At 35.0% G+C, this 20,013-nt stretch overlaps 1 protein-coding gene across 3 annotated transcripts in view; it reads right to left on the bottom strand.

The window, feature by feature from the left end:
- LOC101895136 (uncharacterized) overlaps positions 1 to 20,013 on the bottom strand; it is a 208,830-nt gene that overhangs the window by 74,644 nt on the left and 114,173 nt on the right. The window contains exon 1 of one of the 3 annotated variants that reach the window (XM_005181261.4): positions 488 to 907. The exons of the other annotated variants lie outside the window; for them this stretch is intronic. Within the exon in view, the coding sequence (XP_005181318.2) occupies positions 488 to 795 (308 nt within the window). The 5' untranslated portion in view covers positions 796 to 907. Of the gene's footprint in view, positions 1 to 487; positions 908 to 20,013 lie in introns of those variants that run through there. 3 annotated transcript variants of the gene reach the window in all.

Here is a 20,013-nt window from a genome sequence, read left to right as displayed (position 1 = left end):
TAAATATGTCTGCGTTTATGAATTGTTTAATGAGAAGGGACATATGGGTATTTGTAATCATGAATATGCAGATACATGTGTACATGAATAAAAAATCAAAATTAGTCTTACATCGCACGCAGAACCTTTTTTATTGACATTTTTGAGTTGTAGGCAGAGAGTGGATCTTAAGGATCTCTTCTTCCAAACTCTTTGCTACAAACTCAAAATTATCTTGCCAAATATTTCCCTGTCAGACGTAAGGCTAAGACGTTCAAACAATAAAAACGAAATGTTGAAAATGTAACATACGAATCAAGAATGAAGCACAAATAAACAAATAAAAAACTCTGAAAACATGCAATGAACAAACGACAACTCAAAGTGTTGATGCATTAATCAATCAATGAAATCAAAAACATTTCGAAACAAAGGACAAACTCGAAAAACAACAACAAGAACAACAAATTGAGGAAAAGGAAAAACAACACACAGATTTTTGGCTTACATTTGTTTGTGGCAGACTACGCAAACCCAATCGGTGGTCCTTGTGGTAAATTCCCGACAGGCCTTGCACACTCTCAGCTTACAGACGCGGCAAGGGGCACCACGATTTGTGATACGCCCCAGTTCGGTGTTACAGCGGGCACAGTGACGATTCGACTCGTGAAGCAGGGGAGGGGCGGGTAGATTATGATTGTTTTGCTCCAATTGGAACTGTTGCTGCTGTTGTTGTAGCTGCTGCTGCTGTTGTTGATATTGGAGGTGTTGTTGCTGTTGATTTGCAGATGAGGATGTTGTTGACATTTCGTCCATTGCCGATGACGGCGCACCACCAACATTACCACCACCACTACCGTTTCCTATCACTCCACCAATTTTCAGGGCTCCTTTTCGTCTCAGGGACAAAAGTTCGGCACGCAACAGCCTACACATGTAACAAAGTAGATGGACCCGAAGCAGGCGCCAAAGGAGTAAGCCATCAAAGAAAGAATCCCGCTCATTGACAAGTCGTCAGAAAGGCAGAGACAAACGTTTTAACCAGAAAAATGTGGACATTTCATCGACAATGAACAATGGATGTGTGTGTGGGTGTGAGAGAGCAAGCGAGCACATTTTGTTGGACCCAATTCAGCATAGCCCAGTAAGCGACGAAACGACATGAAATGTTGATTTTGTGTAGTGTAGAATTTATGTAAGCGTTTTATTTTTTATTTTTGAAGAGTTGTCGTTGTTGTGATGTTGTCGTTGTGGTTTTGTGATGGTAGTAGTGGTAGTTGAAGGATAGTATGACGATTTTGTTTTGTTTTCAGATTTTTTTTTGTTTTGAATTGCATTTGTATTTGGTTTAGTGGCAGTTACAGGCAAATTCAATACAAATACACAGACAATCACATTGAAAAAGAGATAAAGAAAAGGGAGAAAAAGAACAAAGAGAGTGCAGAAAAAATGTTATTTTAGTAGTTAGTTCGTTTCCAATATCAGTTGCATGTTTGTAAGTGATTGCAAAAGAATTTTCATTAAAATCCAATTTGATGAAATATTTCAAAGTGTGAAAATAAAATTTGAACAAAAAAGTTATGAGAGAATTGATAGAGATACATATTTTTTCATGTGTATCGTCTGTGCTATTTTTTTGAAATAAAAAAAAAAACGATTTCAAATATTTTATAATTTTGAAAGACATAGTTTTATTTTAATTGTGCAATTGTTTTTATTTGTAGTTGAAAAAAATTCATTACGTATTTACGGTTAAAGACCGAATAATATGTAACAATTTTTTTATTATCTGTTTATAATAAAATGTGACGTTCATTTCATGTGAAAAAATTTATATTAATTTTAACAATAAAACTGAAGAATTTAAAAAAATATACATATTTTACTCTCAATCCCCTAATAATTCTTCAAAATTTTAATATGTAATAAGTTGCTGATACTAATTCATTCAAGTTTATGTGAGGAGAATTGAGGAGAAACATACAGTCAAATATTTTTTTGTTGAATATGATTAATAGATTTGGTCAGTTACCACTGAACATTAGGGCCATACAACCCTAATTGACAACTTTTTTGTAAGATGAGAGGTCGAGATTCCAGAAAGCCATTAGAACGTGGACTAAAATTGGAAATTATATGAAGTCAGGGCATAACTTTTATTTTTTTTTAAATATAATCTTGAATTCAGAGGGTATATATATTATTTGATGTTGTAAAAGTGTAACTAGGACATTGCCCGATTTTTTTTTTATCTATATTAGAGTTAGTGCGTAAATGGAATATATTGGTCTTTGGCCTACCCAATGCATATATTTTATATAAAACGAATCGAGAAACCGATATGGTACAAACTTGTGCCGTGTTAATATCAAAATTATACACTAAAAAAATTAAGAAAAAAGTTTAGAATAGAGACCAATTGATTGGACGGCTTCCAAACACGCAAATTAAAATATACTTCTTTAATCTTTTTCAAGTAATCTGGTGCGCACACGACGTTTATAACTTTTTTTGGCAGCTGGAAACATGCAAAGTGCAGATCCAGGGGCCATCTGACATTGCACGCAGCACGTGTCGCAATGTTTTTGACAACCATTGGATTTTAAACCTTATATTTACTTTGGAAGTCAGACAACTACTTATGGATTAAAAAAGTTTTGTCGTGATCGGTGTTTTCTACGAGGGGCTTAGTAAAGCTTCCTGAGCTCTGAAAAAGAAAGCCAAGTTCGTTGAAAAATGTGACTGAAATCGGGAAAATGAAGTAAATTGGAAATACACGAATATGACGAACTTCACATGTAATGTTTTCTTCTATCATTGGAAGAACTTCAAATACCAAATTTGAGACAATTCTGGCGAAAAATATGCCATAAAACACATAGGGAGGTACAGTTATATGGTTGGAAAATGTGCACCTATAACATTTTTCCTATCGGAGAAGATAATACCTATTGCCAACGCCAAATACAAACTTCAAAATAATTCCGTTGAACATTATAGCTAAAATCATGAAAATTTCAAATATAGGGAGGTATTTTATATGGGAGCTATAAGAAGACATGGTTCTGCATAGGCAATTTTATGTCATAGGAGGTAGTACCCATTACAAAATTCAAATACCAAAATTGAAACCACTCCGGGTAAAAGTGTGATAAAAATCGTCAAAATACAGAACATCTGGAGGTAGAGTTTTATGGGTTCTATACCAGAAATTTGCAAGGATGGGAACTGGAAACACAAACTGCCAATTTGCAGTAAATCGAACCTCAAATTGTGACATAATCACATAAAACCAACTTGTATCTTCCGGTACGGTTATGTACGGAAGATACTACTTCATTCCGTTCGGAAGCTAAAGTGATTTGCACAAACGAACAGACATACGGATGGACATGGTTCAATCGACATAAAATCTTATGCTGATCAAACATATATACTTTGTGGGGTCAAAAATGCATATTTCAAACGGAATGATGAACTTAATACATTTTCTATAGTAAGATGAAAGGTATAAAAAGATAATTCTGCATTAAATTACCGCATAATTCTACAGCATTATTTGTTGATTGACAAAGAGTTCTTTTACTCTATCCAGATGTGAATAATTTTCTCAATCACTTTTGAAGGCTAGAGATGCAGTGTCCCTGCAATTCATTAAGACGAACTACTTAAATACTGCCTTAAATAAGCAAAATATGCGAACTGCTTGCGACTGAAGAATATTAAACATCAAATTTGGAGAAAATCGGTTCACATATAGCTAGAGCTCCCATATATATGTTTTATCCGATTTGGTGTTTAAATCCCTCACATTCGTAATATGCATTCGACAACAATAATGTTTGGTACCAGATATCAGATACAGGCCAAGAATACCTCTGCCAAATTTTATCAATATCGGTTCAGAGTTAATTGTTCAATAAAAGGTTAATATAAGTCCAAATGACCTGAATGTTAGTACATCTGACCAAATTTGGCCTAGAAGCTAGTATATCGAATATATAGGTTTCATCCGATTTGGTGTATAAGTCCGCAAACATTCGTAATATGCACCCCACAAGAATGATTTTTGGTATCACAAATAACTCTGCAAAAATTTATCACGATCGGTTCAGATTTGGATATAGCTCCCATATATATCTTCAACCGATTTCGGGTTAATTGTACACCAAAAGGCCAATATAACTAAATGTACATAGTGGTAGTTCTGCAAAAATGTTGAAGCTCTACGTCAAATAATATGGGCTGTGTCGTGATTTCAACAGACATACGGACATTCAGGGAGACGGAAGTCGACTGAAGGAATGACAAAGTTATTGCATGTCTTAATTTATTATTTGCTTTCTGAAAATTGTATGCGATCATTTGTTCTAGCTTACTATTTATGCGAATGATATGTACTGGTCAAATTTTTGGGGTGTTTGTAATGTAGAGGGCAAGTGATTGTCATTACTAGTATTGTTGAAAGTAGTATGTGCCTACCAGAATTTTGAAAGTAGTATGTGCCTACCAATAACATTGTCGTTGTTGTTGTTTTCTCAACCTTAAATCTATTTAATATAGAATCACTCTCCTTTCTAAAAGCGTGTCACGTGCTAATGCGCAGCATTACAACATCTCGCCTTTAGCTTGGTCTCAAGACAGTTAATTATAAATTTTAATTGCAATATACCATGACCATTACTGCGGATTCCAAGGGCTCAGTCAGCACACAGAATGCTATTTGTATCTGTGTCATTATTTTGTAGTGGAAAATTTCTAGGTTTTACGGATTGCTATGGCAAGGAAATTGATGTTATGACAAATGCACGCAATACACCTACGACTTGGCTTTATTAAATTCTTAGGCAATGAAGTGCGTCTAACCACGAGCCTATTAATTCTGGACTGTGTCAGAAACACACTAACAAAAAGTTCCAAAATCATTGTTACATTTACGGGCGATGTTGTAGCAGAAAACTTTTTCATGAAAGGAAAATTCTGATAAATATAAGTGCGTAATAAATTCTTCACGCATAAATATTTTTTAATCAAACACGAGTATTTATTTAATTTTGTAAAGTGCTTTTGAGAAAACTAATTTCGATTTAAATGGAAAACAAATACTAGTAAATTGTCCCATTTTTATATTGTGGAAATTATTTATGTTAAAAAAAATGGAAGGGTTATAGAGACAAAAAGGGTTAATAGAGACAATCTTGTTTGAACCAACGAAAATAAAATAATATTTGAATTTTCTTTTATATTTAATGGAGCTTCCTCAGCTGCATTCCACTTGCTAGTTTTCTGCACACTACTGTACAAAATTCATTAATTTCAAGCTATGGCTATGAAAATACTTTACTGCCAGTCATAAGGAAAAATAAGACCACGCATAATAGTTAAACACACCTTTGTAGTGACGGACACGCATTCATCCACAAAAATATCACATAAACACACACACTCACTCACTCACAAAATCTTGGCAAACCCCAGGCATAGTCAGTATCTGATTCAGGGTCTAGAGAGACCCAAAAATAAAATGTAGTTGAAAATGTTTCATTTGAATTTATGTGGGAGACATGAGAATGAACGGACGGACAGACAGAGTGTTCTTTCTCAAAACATGGGCTTAATTATTAAGTATACGACACCATTGTCACTCCGAAATATGATGTATGTCACATAACGTAAAAATTATGCACGTGTCATATATCAGTGTCTCGCACAAACACACATACATACTTTTGTGCGTATGCACAAAATTTTAGAAATGTGAAGAAACTTTAAATAAAGCAAAACTTTTGCAATTTAATTAGAAATATTAGTTTTTGAAAAATATTTGAAATGAAAGATAATATTCTGTCATGCTTTGCTGTTTTAAAGACGCATGTAAAAACGAAATAATATTATGCTAACTGAAGTGACAGTTTTCATTAAGACATCCCAGAAAACTTGAAGGTTTCAGATTCAAGATTTCGATTTATAAAGTATACGAAATATTAACATTAGAACACAAAATACAATTTGGTCCACCATCGAATATAATTTGAGTGCCATAGAAAGAAAGCGATATGGTATTTTTCGACCAATTCGGATACAATACGGAGATGCATTCAAAATAAAGTAAGAGCCGATCTATCCAGCAAAAATTTGGTAACCATGCGTGTGACTTTTAGTATTATTGGTAATGAAAACTCTTTATCATCTGCATTACAAGTAAGTCAAAAATAAGTACTACTACATACCCTCTTCATTATCAGTAAGAAAACCAGTAAAGAAAGTCTTAAAGTCGGGCGGGGCCGACTTTATGATACCCTACACCACTTTGCTAATTTAGTAGAGCTCCACATAACAATAAAAGTTTTTATGGGAGAATTCAATCATACACGCCATGATTATAATTATAATTTAAAGTTCAAAGGACTAAATATGCCGAAGCATTTGTATCTTTTATATTCGGACTTGTATTGCCCATTTGGTGCACAATTAATTTGAAATCGGATAAAAATATATGTGGGAGCTATATCCAAATCGGAACCGATCTCGATAAAATTTGGCAAAGATATTTCTGAGCTGTATTTGATATATTTCCTGAATATCGTTGTTACGGAGTGCATATTACGGCTGTGGGGAGCTATATCTATATCTGAACCGATCTTCACCAAATTTGACATACTAACTTCTAGACTCAATTCGGTCGTAAGTGCCAAATTTTATCTATTTTGGGCAAATATTAGACGTTTGGTGCACAATAAAAGGTAAATCGGACGAAGTCATATATGAGAGCTATATCCAAATCTGAACCGATCTCGATAAAATTTAGCAAATGTATTTCTGAGTTGTATTTGATAAATTTTCCAAAATATTGTTGTTACAGAGTGCATATTACGGCTGCGGAGGACAAAAATAACAAATCGGATGAACAATATATATGGGAGCTATAGTTATATCTGAACCGATTTCGATCAAATTTGGCATACTTATTTTAAGGTCCAATCTGATCTTACGTGCAAAATTCTATACTATTCGGACTGATATTACACGTTAGGTGTACAATAAAAGGCAAATCGGACGAAGATATATATGGGAGCTATATCTAAATTTTTACCGATTATCTACAATTTCAATAGGGTTCGTCCTTGGGCCAAACAAATGAATTGTGCAAAATTTCATCTGGATAGGGCAATAAATGCGAACTGTACTTTCTTTACAAAAATACATGGACAGGCGGACGGACGGACATGCATAAATCGACTCAGAATGTGATTCTATGCAGATCATCAAAAGGAACTATGGGTCTATCTCGTTTCCTTTTGCCTGTTACAAACAAATGCACAAAGACATAATACCCTGACCACCTAGTGGTGTAGGGTATAAACATTTAGAAGTTCAAATAACTTACTTTTATCACACCAAGTAAGGAATAACGGCTGCACATAGTGGCCTCGTTCTACTACAAAACTTAAGGTCATTGGTTCGATTCTCAGTACCACCGTATAGACACAAAAACAAACACAAACATCCGCGAAATAACTAAGAGTTTATTGACACATACAGGGTGAGATGGAAAAACTGCAACAAACTTCACTCGTCCGACAGCTGTTAAAATTATTCCAGTGATAGCTCATTATATTATTTTCTCATTTTGGTGAGAATTTTCCAGAAAAAAAGTTATTCATGAAGGAATTTAACCGTGATTGTGTGATTTCTTTATATTTGGCTGGAACACCATAAGTGGCTATGGTTAGAGCACTCCAGGTTTTCAATGTGAATAAATCGTTTGTGTCTCGTACGATCGCTCGTCACCGTCATACTGGTGCGTAGCCCGACGTCAAGGAAGTGGACGGAAGAAAACAGCAACATCAGCAAAAATGTTTCGAAATGTAATGAAGCGACTTGATCGAAACCCGCGTCGCAGTGGCCGAAAAATGGCAACAAACATATCGCAATATTTCATTCCGCAAATATTGAAAAATGAGCTCAGGGTAAAGCCATTGAAATTCCAAAAAGTGCAAGCACTTACACCGAAACAGAAACAAAAGAGCTAAAGAGCCGATTCACTTTGCCGAAAGTGGTGAACTGTCGAATTTGGGTTTCTCCAATGAGAAAACATTCGTTGTCCAGCAATGTGTAAACAAACAAAATGATTGTGTTTCCTTGCCAAAGAAAATGTGCACCTTCGGTTGGCCGACCAGAACTCAAGCCGGACATAGTGATGTTGTGAGCCGCCATAACAGCCGATGGTCGCTCTCCGCTCGTATTAACCGACCGCGGCATGAGAATAAATGCCGAATATTATCGCGAAAATATTGTGGAGGCCGCAGGCCTTAGACATTCAAGCAGGACTCAGTACAAAATGAGGTGCCTCGCTTCATGCCCAGCGCGCAATGGCCAGAAAAATCTCCGGATACCAATCCGTTGGACTATTGTGTCTGGAGTATTTTGGAAAGCAAGGTTGGCAACAAAAAAAATCCAAAGTGTCGATGACCACAAGCAAGCGCTTCGCCGGAAATGGGCCAAAATACCGCAGAGCAACATTCGGGCAGCATGTGACGGTTTCATTGGACGTTGAAGGCCATAATTAGTGGCAAAGGAGACTTATTCTAAAATTTGATGCTATTTCCGACATTTTTGGCTGTCATTCCATAAAATAAAAATAAATTAAAAATTACATCATTTGACTTTGTTGCAGTTTATTTTATCTCACCCTGTATATGTGAGTTACAACGATCGATTTTTTTTATTTTTTTACTCACTGTTAAATTAAATTATTAATTTAATCTAATTAAATTATTTAATTTTTTCTGATATATTTTTTCTTCACAAAAAATGCTGATAACTCTATCATTGTCATCTTAATTAACACACATTTCTCTTCGATAAAAACAAATATTTTGCAAACAGAATAGAAAGGGTAAATAAAACAACTCTCTGATAAATATTTTGTTTACAAATAAGCGGCTCATTTGCAAGTCTATTTTGTGCTATTTTCTATTGATTCTCATTTTGTTGGCAGTATTTGGCTGTCGTTAAAGGACGACATTTTTGCTGCTGATGTTATTGCTGCCGCTGCTACTGCTGAATTCGTTAGAGTCCAATTAATGTTTGTTAGTCATTATTAAACATAAACATTATTTATTATGACTGAACGGACGACTCTAAAATTGGCCAGTTTAGTCGTGTTTTTTTTTCTTAGAAGCGGGAAGGGGGTTATGGTTCTACAGGTCGTTATGGCATAACATTCCATTTCATGGAATTGTTAAATGGTCTTTGGTCATATATTTTGTGGGACACTTCATTTAGTTGCCAAACATTTAATAAATTTGTTTTGGATTTTTTGTCGAAGAAAGTCACTCTGTCACATTAGAATTAAATTAAATATAGATTTAAATCTGACACCTTATTTTTGTGTGGTTAGTCAAGCATTGCAAAAAATTCTTCAAATTAATGCGATTTTCTACCCTGTGTCAATATGTACGTATGTATGTATGTATGTGGTAAACAGGCCAATTTGTCATAATGATTGAACGTCCTCAACACACAGTCGATACCATGACTGTGACATGACTGACGTACGTACGCCAATGACTTGATTGTTGTGGTCCTATGACCATTCCGCTGGCCACATTTATGCTGGTAGTAAATGAAACTTTGTTGTCTGCCCGACATTGGCAGGACAATAACAAGTTGTCCTCGAGCAAACATTTATTTAGGATTAAATCAAACAACAATTGAAGTTGCCAGCAATGAGAACAACAAAAACATGATTGCAAAGAACAAAAATAACAACATTGTTGTTGAAGTAATAGCAGTTAATGTTTTTGTTATTGTCTGCCTGCCTGCCATCCTGCCGGACTGCCTGTCTGCGTGCATGTCCGACCCCATTGAAACATTGTTATTATTACAACTTAAATGATAAATGAATTGCAAGGCTATAACTCTCTTCAGCACGCTGGCCAAACAGAATGGCCAGACGTCAACGAAAAAGATTAGTTACCATGATTCTGCTCATCATCAATCAGACACATTTGCTGGGAAAGGTGAAGAATCTGTCAACAAAATTGAAAAATAAGCTTTTGGTTTTAACAAAGAAAGAGCGTTTAGAGCTAGGATGGTGAAAGAGCAAATGTGAAAACAATTCTGAAGTTTTCTTTGTTTAAAAGTGTGTAAAGATTTTCACCATAGCGATCACATAGCAGGTATGATGGCGGTAAAGATATGTTTAAGATCTCAACAATACTAACAAAATATATTTTTTTATACAATGAATTAACTTATATATTTTTGGGAGTAATTCCCTGTAACAACAATTAAAGATACATCCATTTTTCTTTGATTGAGGAGAAAAATTCAGAATTTGGTTTCAAAGGTGTTAAGTGTCAGTCGATTTATCGATAGATATATACCCACAGACACTGGAACCCAATGTGATCCAAAGATGTGGTTTGTGTTACATTAAATAAATTTAGGCGAAAAAGTTATAATATAATCTACATTTCATAGAAATAAAACGATGTGTAAAATTTGAATCGAAACGGACGCACTCTCCGCCTTATATGAGATTTGCAGAACATGTGTGAAAAGATAATTGCATTTATATTACTCCTTGGAAAATGGTCTATATTCGACAATAAATATTACCACACACATAGCTAAGTCTATTTAATTTTAACTTTATTTTTTTATTCAATTTAGAAAATTAGTAAGGAAAGGTCAAAAGTCGGGCGAGGCTGACTATATGATATCTACACCAGAGTGGGCTGTTATTACATATATGGGGAGCAAAAACCGTAAAATCGGATAAAGATGTATATCGAAGCTATATAAAAATCTAAACAGATCTCGATAAAATTCAGCAGAGGTATTTTCAAGCAGTATTTGATGACTGGTAATGATATTCGATCATTGTTTTGGAGTGTATATTACGCATGGGAGGGATTTTAACATAAAATCGGATGAAACATATATATGGGAGCTATAGCCATATCTGAACCGATTTTAATACAAATTTAAAACACTTGCTTTTAGGCTGAATTCCGTCGGAAATGCCAAAATTCAGTCCATTTGGGCTGATATTAGCCATTTGGTGCACAATAAACCTGAAATCGGAACCGATCTTGATAAAATTTGGTATTTCTGGGCTGTGTCTGATAGTATTACGAATCTAAGTGATAAAACACCAAATCGGATGAAACATATATATGGGAGCTATAGCTATATCTGAACCGATTTTCGAATTTGATGTACTGGCTTCTAGGTTAAATACGGTCGGATGTGCCAAAATTTAGTACATTTGGGATGATATTAGTCATTTTGTGCACAAAAAAACTGAAATCGGATAAAGGTATACAGGGTGAGATGAAAAACCTGAAACCAACTTCAGACTGCTGTCATTTCCAAGCCACTCGTTCGACATCTGTTACAGCTGTTACTGCTCATTATACATTACAAGCGTACAAAAGCATTTTGGTGAGAATTTTCCAGAATAAAAGTTATTCGAAATTGCATTTAAGCGTAGTAGTGTGATTTCTTTATATTTGGCTGGAAAACCACAAGTGGCTATCGTTAGAGCACTCCAGCATCTAAAAGTGAATAAACCTTTTGTGTCTCGTAATATCGCTCGTTACCATGATACTGGTATCATAGTCCGACGTCAAGGAAGTGGACGAACGAAAACAGCAACATCAGCAGAAATGGTTCGAAAATTAAAGAAGCGACTTGATCGAAATCCGCGTCGCAGTGGCCGAAAAAGGGCTCGTGAGCTGAACATATCGCAATATACCCTTCGGCAAATATTGAAAAATGAACTCGTGTTAAGCCATTGAAATTCCAAAAAGTGCAATAACTTACACCTCAACAGAAAGAAAATAGACTCAAAAGAGCTAAAGAGATGATTCGGTGGTGAACTGCCGAATTTGGTTTTCTCCGATGAGAAAACATTCGTTGTCCAGCAGTTTGTAAACAAACAAAATGATCATGTTTACTGGTCAAAGAGGTCAGCTGAAAATGTGTACCTTCGGTTGGCCACCAGAACTCAAGCGCCGGCCATGGAGATGGTGTAGGCTGCCATAACAGTCGTTGGTTGCTCTCCGCTCGTATTATTCGATCGTGGCATCAGAATAAATTCCGAATATTATCGAGAAAATATTCTGGAGGGTGTATTAAAGCCTTGGGTATGCAAATATTTTGGCCGCTGACCTTGGACATTCCAACAGGACTCAGCACCATCGCATTCAGCACGCGCCACACAAGAATGGTTACAAAATGAGGTTCCTCGCTTCATTTCCAGTGCACAATGGCCACCAAAATCTCCGGATACCAATCCGTTGGACTATTGTGTCTGGAGTGTTTTTTTTAAACCAAGGTTGGCACTAAAAAATACCAAAGTGTCGATCACCTCAAGCAAGCGCTTCGCCGGGAATGGGCCAACATACTGCAGAGCAACATTCGGTCAGCGTGTGACGGTTTCATAGGCCGTTTGAAGGCCATAATTCGTGCCAAAGGTGACCAATTCGAACCAATCTAAAATTACAAAAAATATGTAAAAACTATGGCGTTTGACTTTGTTACAGTGGTTTTTATCTTACCCTGTATATAGTGTCAGCTTCTAATTTGTAGAAATGTTGATTTTGATTGTCGAAATATAATTTTGAATTTTTTGCTATTTTTTTTTTTTTTTTTTTTTTGTTATTTTTCCCGTACAACATTTTCCTTATTGCGAGTTTTACAATTGAAAGAGTACGGGTATACAACAAATATTTTAGCCAAATTTGACACACAAATAGAACACGTTAATTTTAAACGAGACCCTCTCACACTTTCTAAATATTTAAAGAATTAACAATATTATATTATCCTTCTTTCATCCAACCCCGACTCCTCCACCCACACACACTTCTTCACCAAATGCCAATTAGTTGAAATAATTCCAAGCATCTTGAGAACTAAACTCAAATTGAGTGATGTTAATTTGCTAACGATGTTAACAATAATTTTATTTATCCTCTTATCTGAAGTGATGTGTAAAGGGAAAGGCATTTTCCAAGATAAATACCAACACTATGAGATTGTATGCTCGCTTCAATAGTTGTTGAAATCTACGAAGTCGTTTTGACTAAAGCGCCTTACAATGTAAAAAATTTTTGGGCCATAAAACCCTATTGCTCCCCACAAAAACCCTTTTCACAGCGGAGTAATGCCTGCTGGCAGGCTCAAGATACAAACACTGCCACATCAGCGCAAAAAGGGCAAATTACTACAAATTTAATTAAGACAAATATTCGTTAATGATAATGGTTACCAACAAACCACCCCCTTCTAGAGGCCTCTAGTCAAGGTGTGCCAGTTGTTGCTGGTGTTTTGTTGTCGTTTTCAGGACTCCCCGTTAATATGAAAAATGTTACTTTTCTTCGTTACAAATTAAAATTATTCAAGTACATTAAAAGCAAGGTATCCTTAATAGCCCGCAACGCCACCCCACGTTTGAAACAAAAACGTTTATGAATTGTGACAGTTTCAAAGTCATGAAATATAAAAAACGAAGAGATGGAAAAATGAAGAAAACAAAACGCCAAAAGAAGCTAAGTAACGTGCCACAATAATAAACAACGATTAAACATGAAATTTTTAAATTAATTTAATTATTTTTTCTTGTCCTGAAATTGAATACAAATGTGGAGGTATGAGCAGGTGGAACCAGTCTATAAAAGTGCAAAGTCAACAAAAATAAATGGAAACATATTTAATTGGGAAATAATTTGAATGTACCGCGGCCTAACGGTTTAATTATGTATTACACGAATTACCTTCTAGTGCAGCTAATTATGAGGCACATAATTGAAATTGGTCTTCATTACAAAAGAAATTGACAATTTCAGGGATTTTATTTCTGAAATGGAAAGCAATTTTGAATGACTTCCGAAAGCTTTTCCTAAGAACATAAACTTGCGGTTTAAGCTACATTTTTACACCAGCCAAGTTGTTGAATTACTTTGACTATTGACTCCATATTTCTGATGTCTATAATATCCATGTCCTCAGGTTTATTGCTGCACAGGGCATATATCATTTGATACGGCCAGAATTTACTTGATCGAAATAAATCCTTTAGATCCCAGATCTCTTTGGCGAAATCCGTTTCAGGACATTTGGACTCAATCTATGACCTTCGTATGACCTTCTGTATGTATGGTTTATAATAACTCTAAAAGGGAATATCGAATTTAGTCCAAATATGATAAATCGTAATATTCTCACCAAACTAAAACCAAGTTCAAAGAGAGAAAATATCGGTTCACCTCTTCTAGTACATCCCCTTAAAAACTTCATTTTTTGGAGAGAAATTCAAAACTCTTATTGAGCGAAGGTACTACACGATCTCGTTCAAAATGAATAATATAGGACCCATTCTTGTACATCCCCCAAAGGGTCAACAATTTGAATGACAATAACTCCTTCAGAGAAATCAATGTACGATTTTCTTAAAATTTTGCATATTAAAATATTTTTTTCTATGATAGAAAAGATGTGAAATCTAAAATCTGTCCACTTTCTTGGCATCTCACCCAAAAAAACCACTAAGGAAAAGTCAAAAGTCGGGCGGACCAACTATATGATACCCACACCACTATGCATATTCAGTAGAGCTCCGCAACAAAAGAATTTATTTCAAGTAGATCGTACCACATTCGTGAAGGATTTTATTAATAAAAAATATATATCGGAGCCGAGTTCCACAAAATGGAAACGTACGTCCGAAATTCACCCCATTTGAACTGATATCGGATTAAGGACATATATGGGAGCTGTATCCAAATCTGAGCCGATCTCGATAAAATTAAAAAAAAAAAATTCTATAAGAAATCTGGTACCAAATATCATTGTTGTCGAATGGATATTACGCATGTGATGGACTTAAAACCCCAAATCGGATGAAAATATATATGGGAGCTATATCCAAATCTGAACCAATTTTGATAAAATTTGGCAGATGTATTTCTGGGCTGTATCTGATATCTTGTCCCAAATATCATTATGGTGGAGTGCATATTGCGAAAGTGAGGGACTTTAACGCCAAATCGGATGAAACATATATATGGGAGCTATAACTATATCTGAACCGATTTTCACCAAATATAATGTACTGGCTTCTAGACTGAATTCGGTGGGATGTACAAAAATTCAGATAATTTGGACATATATTGGCCATTTGGTGCGCAATTAACCCGAAATCGGTTGAAGATATATGGGTGCGATATCTAAACCTGATCCGATTATCATCATTTTATGGGGTTCGTCCTTGGACCAAACAAATATTGTTTGGACAATTTCATGCCAATCTTATAATAAATGCGACCTGCATTTTGTTCATAAGAATACATTGACGGACGGGCGGACTGACATAAATCGAACCAGAAAGTGATTTTATGGAGATCCTCAAAAGTTACTATGGGTCTATCTCGCTTCCTTCTCCATGTTACAAACCAATGCACAAAGACATAATACCCTTACAACTATGTGGTGCAGGATATAAAATACCCGATAAAAAAGGAAAAAATGTTCGAAAATCCATATTTTACGAAAAGGTTATAAACCAATTTTAAACTGGAAATATCGAGAATTTCCATTTGGTACAGAGTTGACATTTTGAATGTTCCCCAAATACCATATTACACTCAATTCCTTATAAAAATGCGCTGAAACCGTTCAATGTAACTTAAATCGGGCTTTACAGTTATGTGGGATCTATAAAAAATGCTGTATTCTGAGTGAAATTAGTAATTTCCCTCTATGAACAAAGTATTGACTCCTATGATGTATCTGAACAGATGACCTAATTTTTGGCCACCCAGTGGCTTTTAAAGTCATCAAATAATGTATATGTATTTTTTAATGTTGTCATCTCAGATGGTTTTTGCTGATAATAATATGAAAACAAATACTGTACCGTCACTCCCATATTCCCTAATTATAAATATGACGAACTCCAAATAATTATAATATTTTTGTTCATTTCCGTTTCCGCTTAAACATTTGAATTATTCATAATCCTGGGGAAAACTCCATTTGGCTTAATTCGTTTTTGTTTCGTCAAATCTGTATTTATGTTTTTTTTTCTCTCCCATTTTAGGATCTAACTATTCTCGGTATTTCTGCTTAACAACAGCATTTGCGATTTTCTCTCTCTCTCTCTGTTGTCAACAACTTCTATTTAGTGGGGGGCTATCATTCTGGTCGTTATTAATTATGAAATGTTAAATACTGTTGGGCATCCGCTTTTGCTGTCTCTAATTGGCAAAAAAAACGTTGCAAAAGTTTGAATTTTCTGTGACAGAAACAGGAAAGCCAATGGATAGAGAACAAAAATAATAAAAACAAAAAAAAAATAAAAATAAAAACAACAGCTTTATATTTTTTTCGACCAGCAATATAATAAATAAATCAAAGGGTTCACAGAATCCCAGGCAGAGCTGAAAAAAGGGAAAAAACATCCAAGCAACATCTAAACAACATTTTTGTTGGTGCTGTGAAAATAGTTTTAAATCCCGACAGAATTTGAACAAAATATGATTTCATTTTAATGTATTTAAAAAAGGCTTTCCAAGGATTCTCGGCTCTGTTGTGAGGTTAGCTTAGCAGTCTTTTCTTTATTTTTGTTTAATCTCATAAGTATCCATAATGTTATAACAATGGCATGGCAACAATAATAAGGTATCATTGTTATTTTGTTTGTAAGGGAAGTTTAAATAGTTATAGGAAGGAGATTGTTGGGTCAACTGATTTCACAAAAGATATTACTTGATTTATGTATATGCAAATATGGATATTTTTATAGCCTGTATACATATTTATACCTCAAGATCTTGTGATTGAATCGTTCGGGTGTAGTTTTACTATTGAATATGCCAACATTTTGCAGAATACCACTGTATGAGGCCCATTGTAAAACCGGAAACTTTAAACAATATTTTTCTGTTTGTTGAGCCGATAGTGTTGACAAAAAACAACATTCTGGATTGCAAGTAGGTTAAAAATAATGAATTATTGCATAAAAACATACAAAGTAAAAAATTCCCCTTTTACCAAATAGTGAATGAGCTCGTTCGACTCCAAACCTGAAGATTGCTAGTTCGAGATTCGGTGATTCATCGATGTAGATTAAAGACATTTAATAAACCTCTTTGCTTGATATAAGGATACAAGTTTAATACCAACAGTGGACAAAACAATAAAGTGGAAAATGGTATTCAAACAGGTAAAAAAGCTGTAAGTTCAGACGGGACAAACTTTGAACACCCCCCACCGTTTGGATCGAATTTGCCAATTTTCAAAAAAATAAAATCTTAAAAGTACCGAATGTAGCCGTTATATTAGTTGTATAGTATAGACAACTTTTTTATAAGCCATTACAATATTCAAAAGCGGAACTTAAAAAAATCGGTGAAAAATGTCGCTAAAATCATCAAAATACCGAATATATGGAGTACCTATGGGGGCTATACCAAAACGTGGACTAGCACAGACAATTTTCTTTCATAGGCTGTAGTATCCATTACGAACTTAAAATACCAAATTTGAAACAATTCCGGTGAATATTATCGCATAAATCATAAAAATACTGAATATCTGGAGGTGCCGTTATATGGGGACTATACGAAGACGTGGAAATGCACGAACAATTTTCAGTCATAGGCTGAAGTATCCCTTACGAACTTCAAATACAAAATTTGAAACATTTCCCGTGATTAATGTCGCTTAAATAACCAAATACCGAAAATAGGGAGGTACCATTATATGGGGGCTATACCAAAACGTGGACCTACATGGCCTATTTTCAATACCAAAAGTCCTGCAGATATAATATACATTTGAGTAAAATAGTATCAATCTACTTCATTTCGTTCGGAGGGTAAAGTGACGGACAGACCGACGGACATCGAATTTCATGCTGATCAAGAATATATATACTTGTAGAATTCCTCCGTCAGATGTGCTTATCACCTTGAGCAGAAACTAAAAAAATATATTAAACTTATATATTTCCTTAATTTCTCACCTCAAACAGTTTGATGCTGCCCAAAACCAATGACAATTTTTATAGATTTTCTGAATATTTTGCTTTAAAATTTAATTTTTTTTGTCTATTGCCACGAAAGGATTTTTATTTTGTCAGACTATCTATGAAACTTTTCTCCTAATGTCTAATTTATATGGAATTCTTTATATAAAACATGTAAAAAAGCAGTCTATATCCTCCACAGTTTGGGAAGTAACTCATGTAAAAATATTTCGATAAATGCCAAAATTCTACTATTTGAGGGGTATGCGTCACTTCTGTCATTTTGTTCCTAATGACAATCCAATTCCGTCAGAAAATGTGGCTACAATTGTAAGAATGCGAAATAGAAAGGACTGCAAACTGATGACCATGGAAAATAATAACAAAATTCCACCACATCGACAAAATCTCTATATTCTCCCCTTTCAATACTCATTTGTTAAAATATACATATGTACTTGGTGCTATGTATATTTTAACAATTCGTCCTTCATAAACCTATAAATCATTGTAACAGTTTTTCGCCCTGCTTCAATGGCTGGGCCATAAAAATTCTCTTGGCAAAAGAAAGAAATTCGGCATCCTTAATGGAGCCTATTCGCTCGCATGTGAAGAGTTATGAGTGGAATCAATGAAACAAAATTCTGGCGCCTATAATTTTTTGAGTGCGTGTTTATTATGGCCTTTATTATCCTTTAAATATGTGCGTGTGCTGCTCATAAAATATTACTGTAGCGAGAATGAAAAAAGCCCGCTGCCACCCACTCATCCACCCACATCAAATGCCGCCTTGCGGCCTGAATGAAGTGCACGTAAGCTTTTAGTTCACAAGTGCTGAGTCTGTGGGTTTAGTTAATTTTTTATTACTTTCCAAGTAGTTGATTTTTCGTTGTTGTTGTGATGGCGGTTGTTGTTAAAATAATATAACCTTTAGAATATTGTCAAAACCGCCTATGGTCATCATAAAGTTTTGGTGACCACATTAACTGGGAGCGGGTAAACTTTTACAACTACCACTAAAGCTGTTATTATTCAGAAAAAAAAGAAACGAAGAAGAAATTTTTTTGTGAATGTGTGGGCTGAAGAGAGAGTGAGAGAGAGAAAGAAAGAGTTCATTTTAACTCCCATCCACCCACAACTCACAGTCCAAAAGGTTAGCAGTTACCTGATGATGTTGTTGCCACTCCAACCATAAACGCCACATAGCTGCAAACACAGTCGTTTGTATGCCCGGCTCTTTCACTCGGGAAAATGTGGTTTAAACTTTGCAATTTTCATATAAATTTTGTGTGCTGCCGCTACTCGGTATTTAGCAGCTATGGCTGTCATGCCAAACTGTGGGAATGGGATGAACGTACGATGTACGGACACACCACATCGTACGGAAGTACAAAATTATAAATGGTTAAAAAAGGGAATTTCGAAAAAATATTTATTTTTCCTTAACCGCCATAATTTCATAAACGAAAATACAAACAACTGCAGCAACATGAGTACCGCATCACCACTGCGACCACAAAACATCAACAACAATTTAACTTTATGGAAAAAGTCCTACTCTGTGAACCTGTCGAACCGACAGTCATTTAGCCGCAATAAAACTGCAATTTTAATAACAAACAATTTGTGAGCAAGTGTTGTTTTGTAGGTGTGTGTGTGCGTGTGTGTACCGGTTGCAGGTTGTTGGCTATTTGCAATTTAATGAACAAATTTCAAAGTTAACCAGCAATAAACTAATTAAGTATCGCTGCATGCCTATTAAACAGTGTTTACCATGGGATTTCCATGAACAATGGGTGTATTTTGGGGAAAACAAAGGAACATTTTTGGTATAGCGATGATGATGAGGAGGAAAAACTCCATTATTAGTGCGAAGGAAGAAAGTATGCAGGAGATAACTTGTAAAGTTACCAAAATCTCAATGAGGATAGGATATTATTTGATGTCAGTATTAAAAGGGGCAATGCGATACAATTAACTTCATCAAAGCA

Source organism: Musca domestica, unplaced genomic scaffold, assembly GCF_030504385.1.
Source record: "Musca domestica strain aabys unplaced genomic scaffold, Musca_domestica.polishedcontigs.V.1.1 4, whole genome shotgun sequence".
Taxonomy (NCBI): domain Eukaryota; kingdom Metazoa; phylum Arthropoda; class Insecta; order Diptera; family Muscidae; genus Musca; species Musca domestica.
The sequence above is the reverse complement of the archived record's forward strand: the minus strand, read 5'-3'. Positions and strand labels throughout refer to the sequence as shown.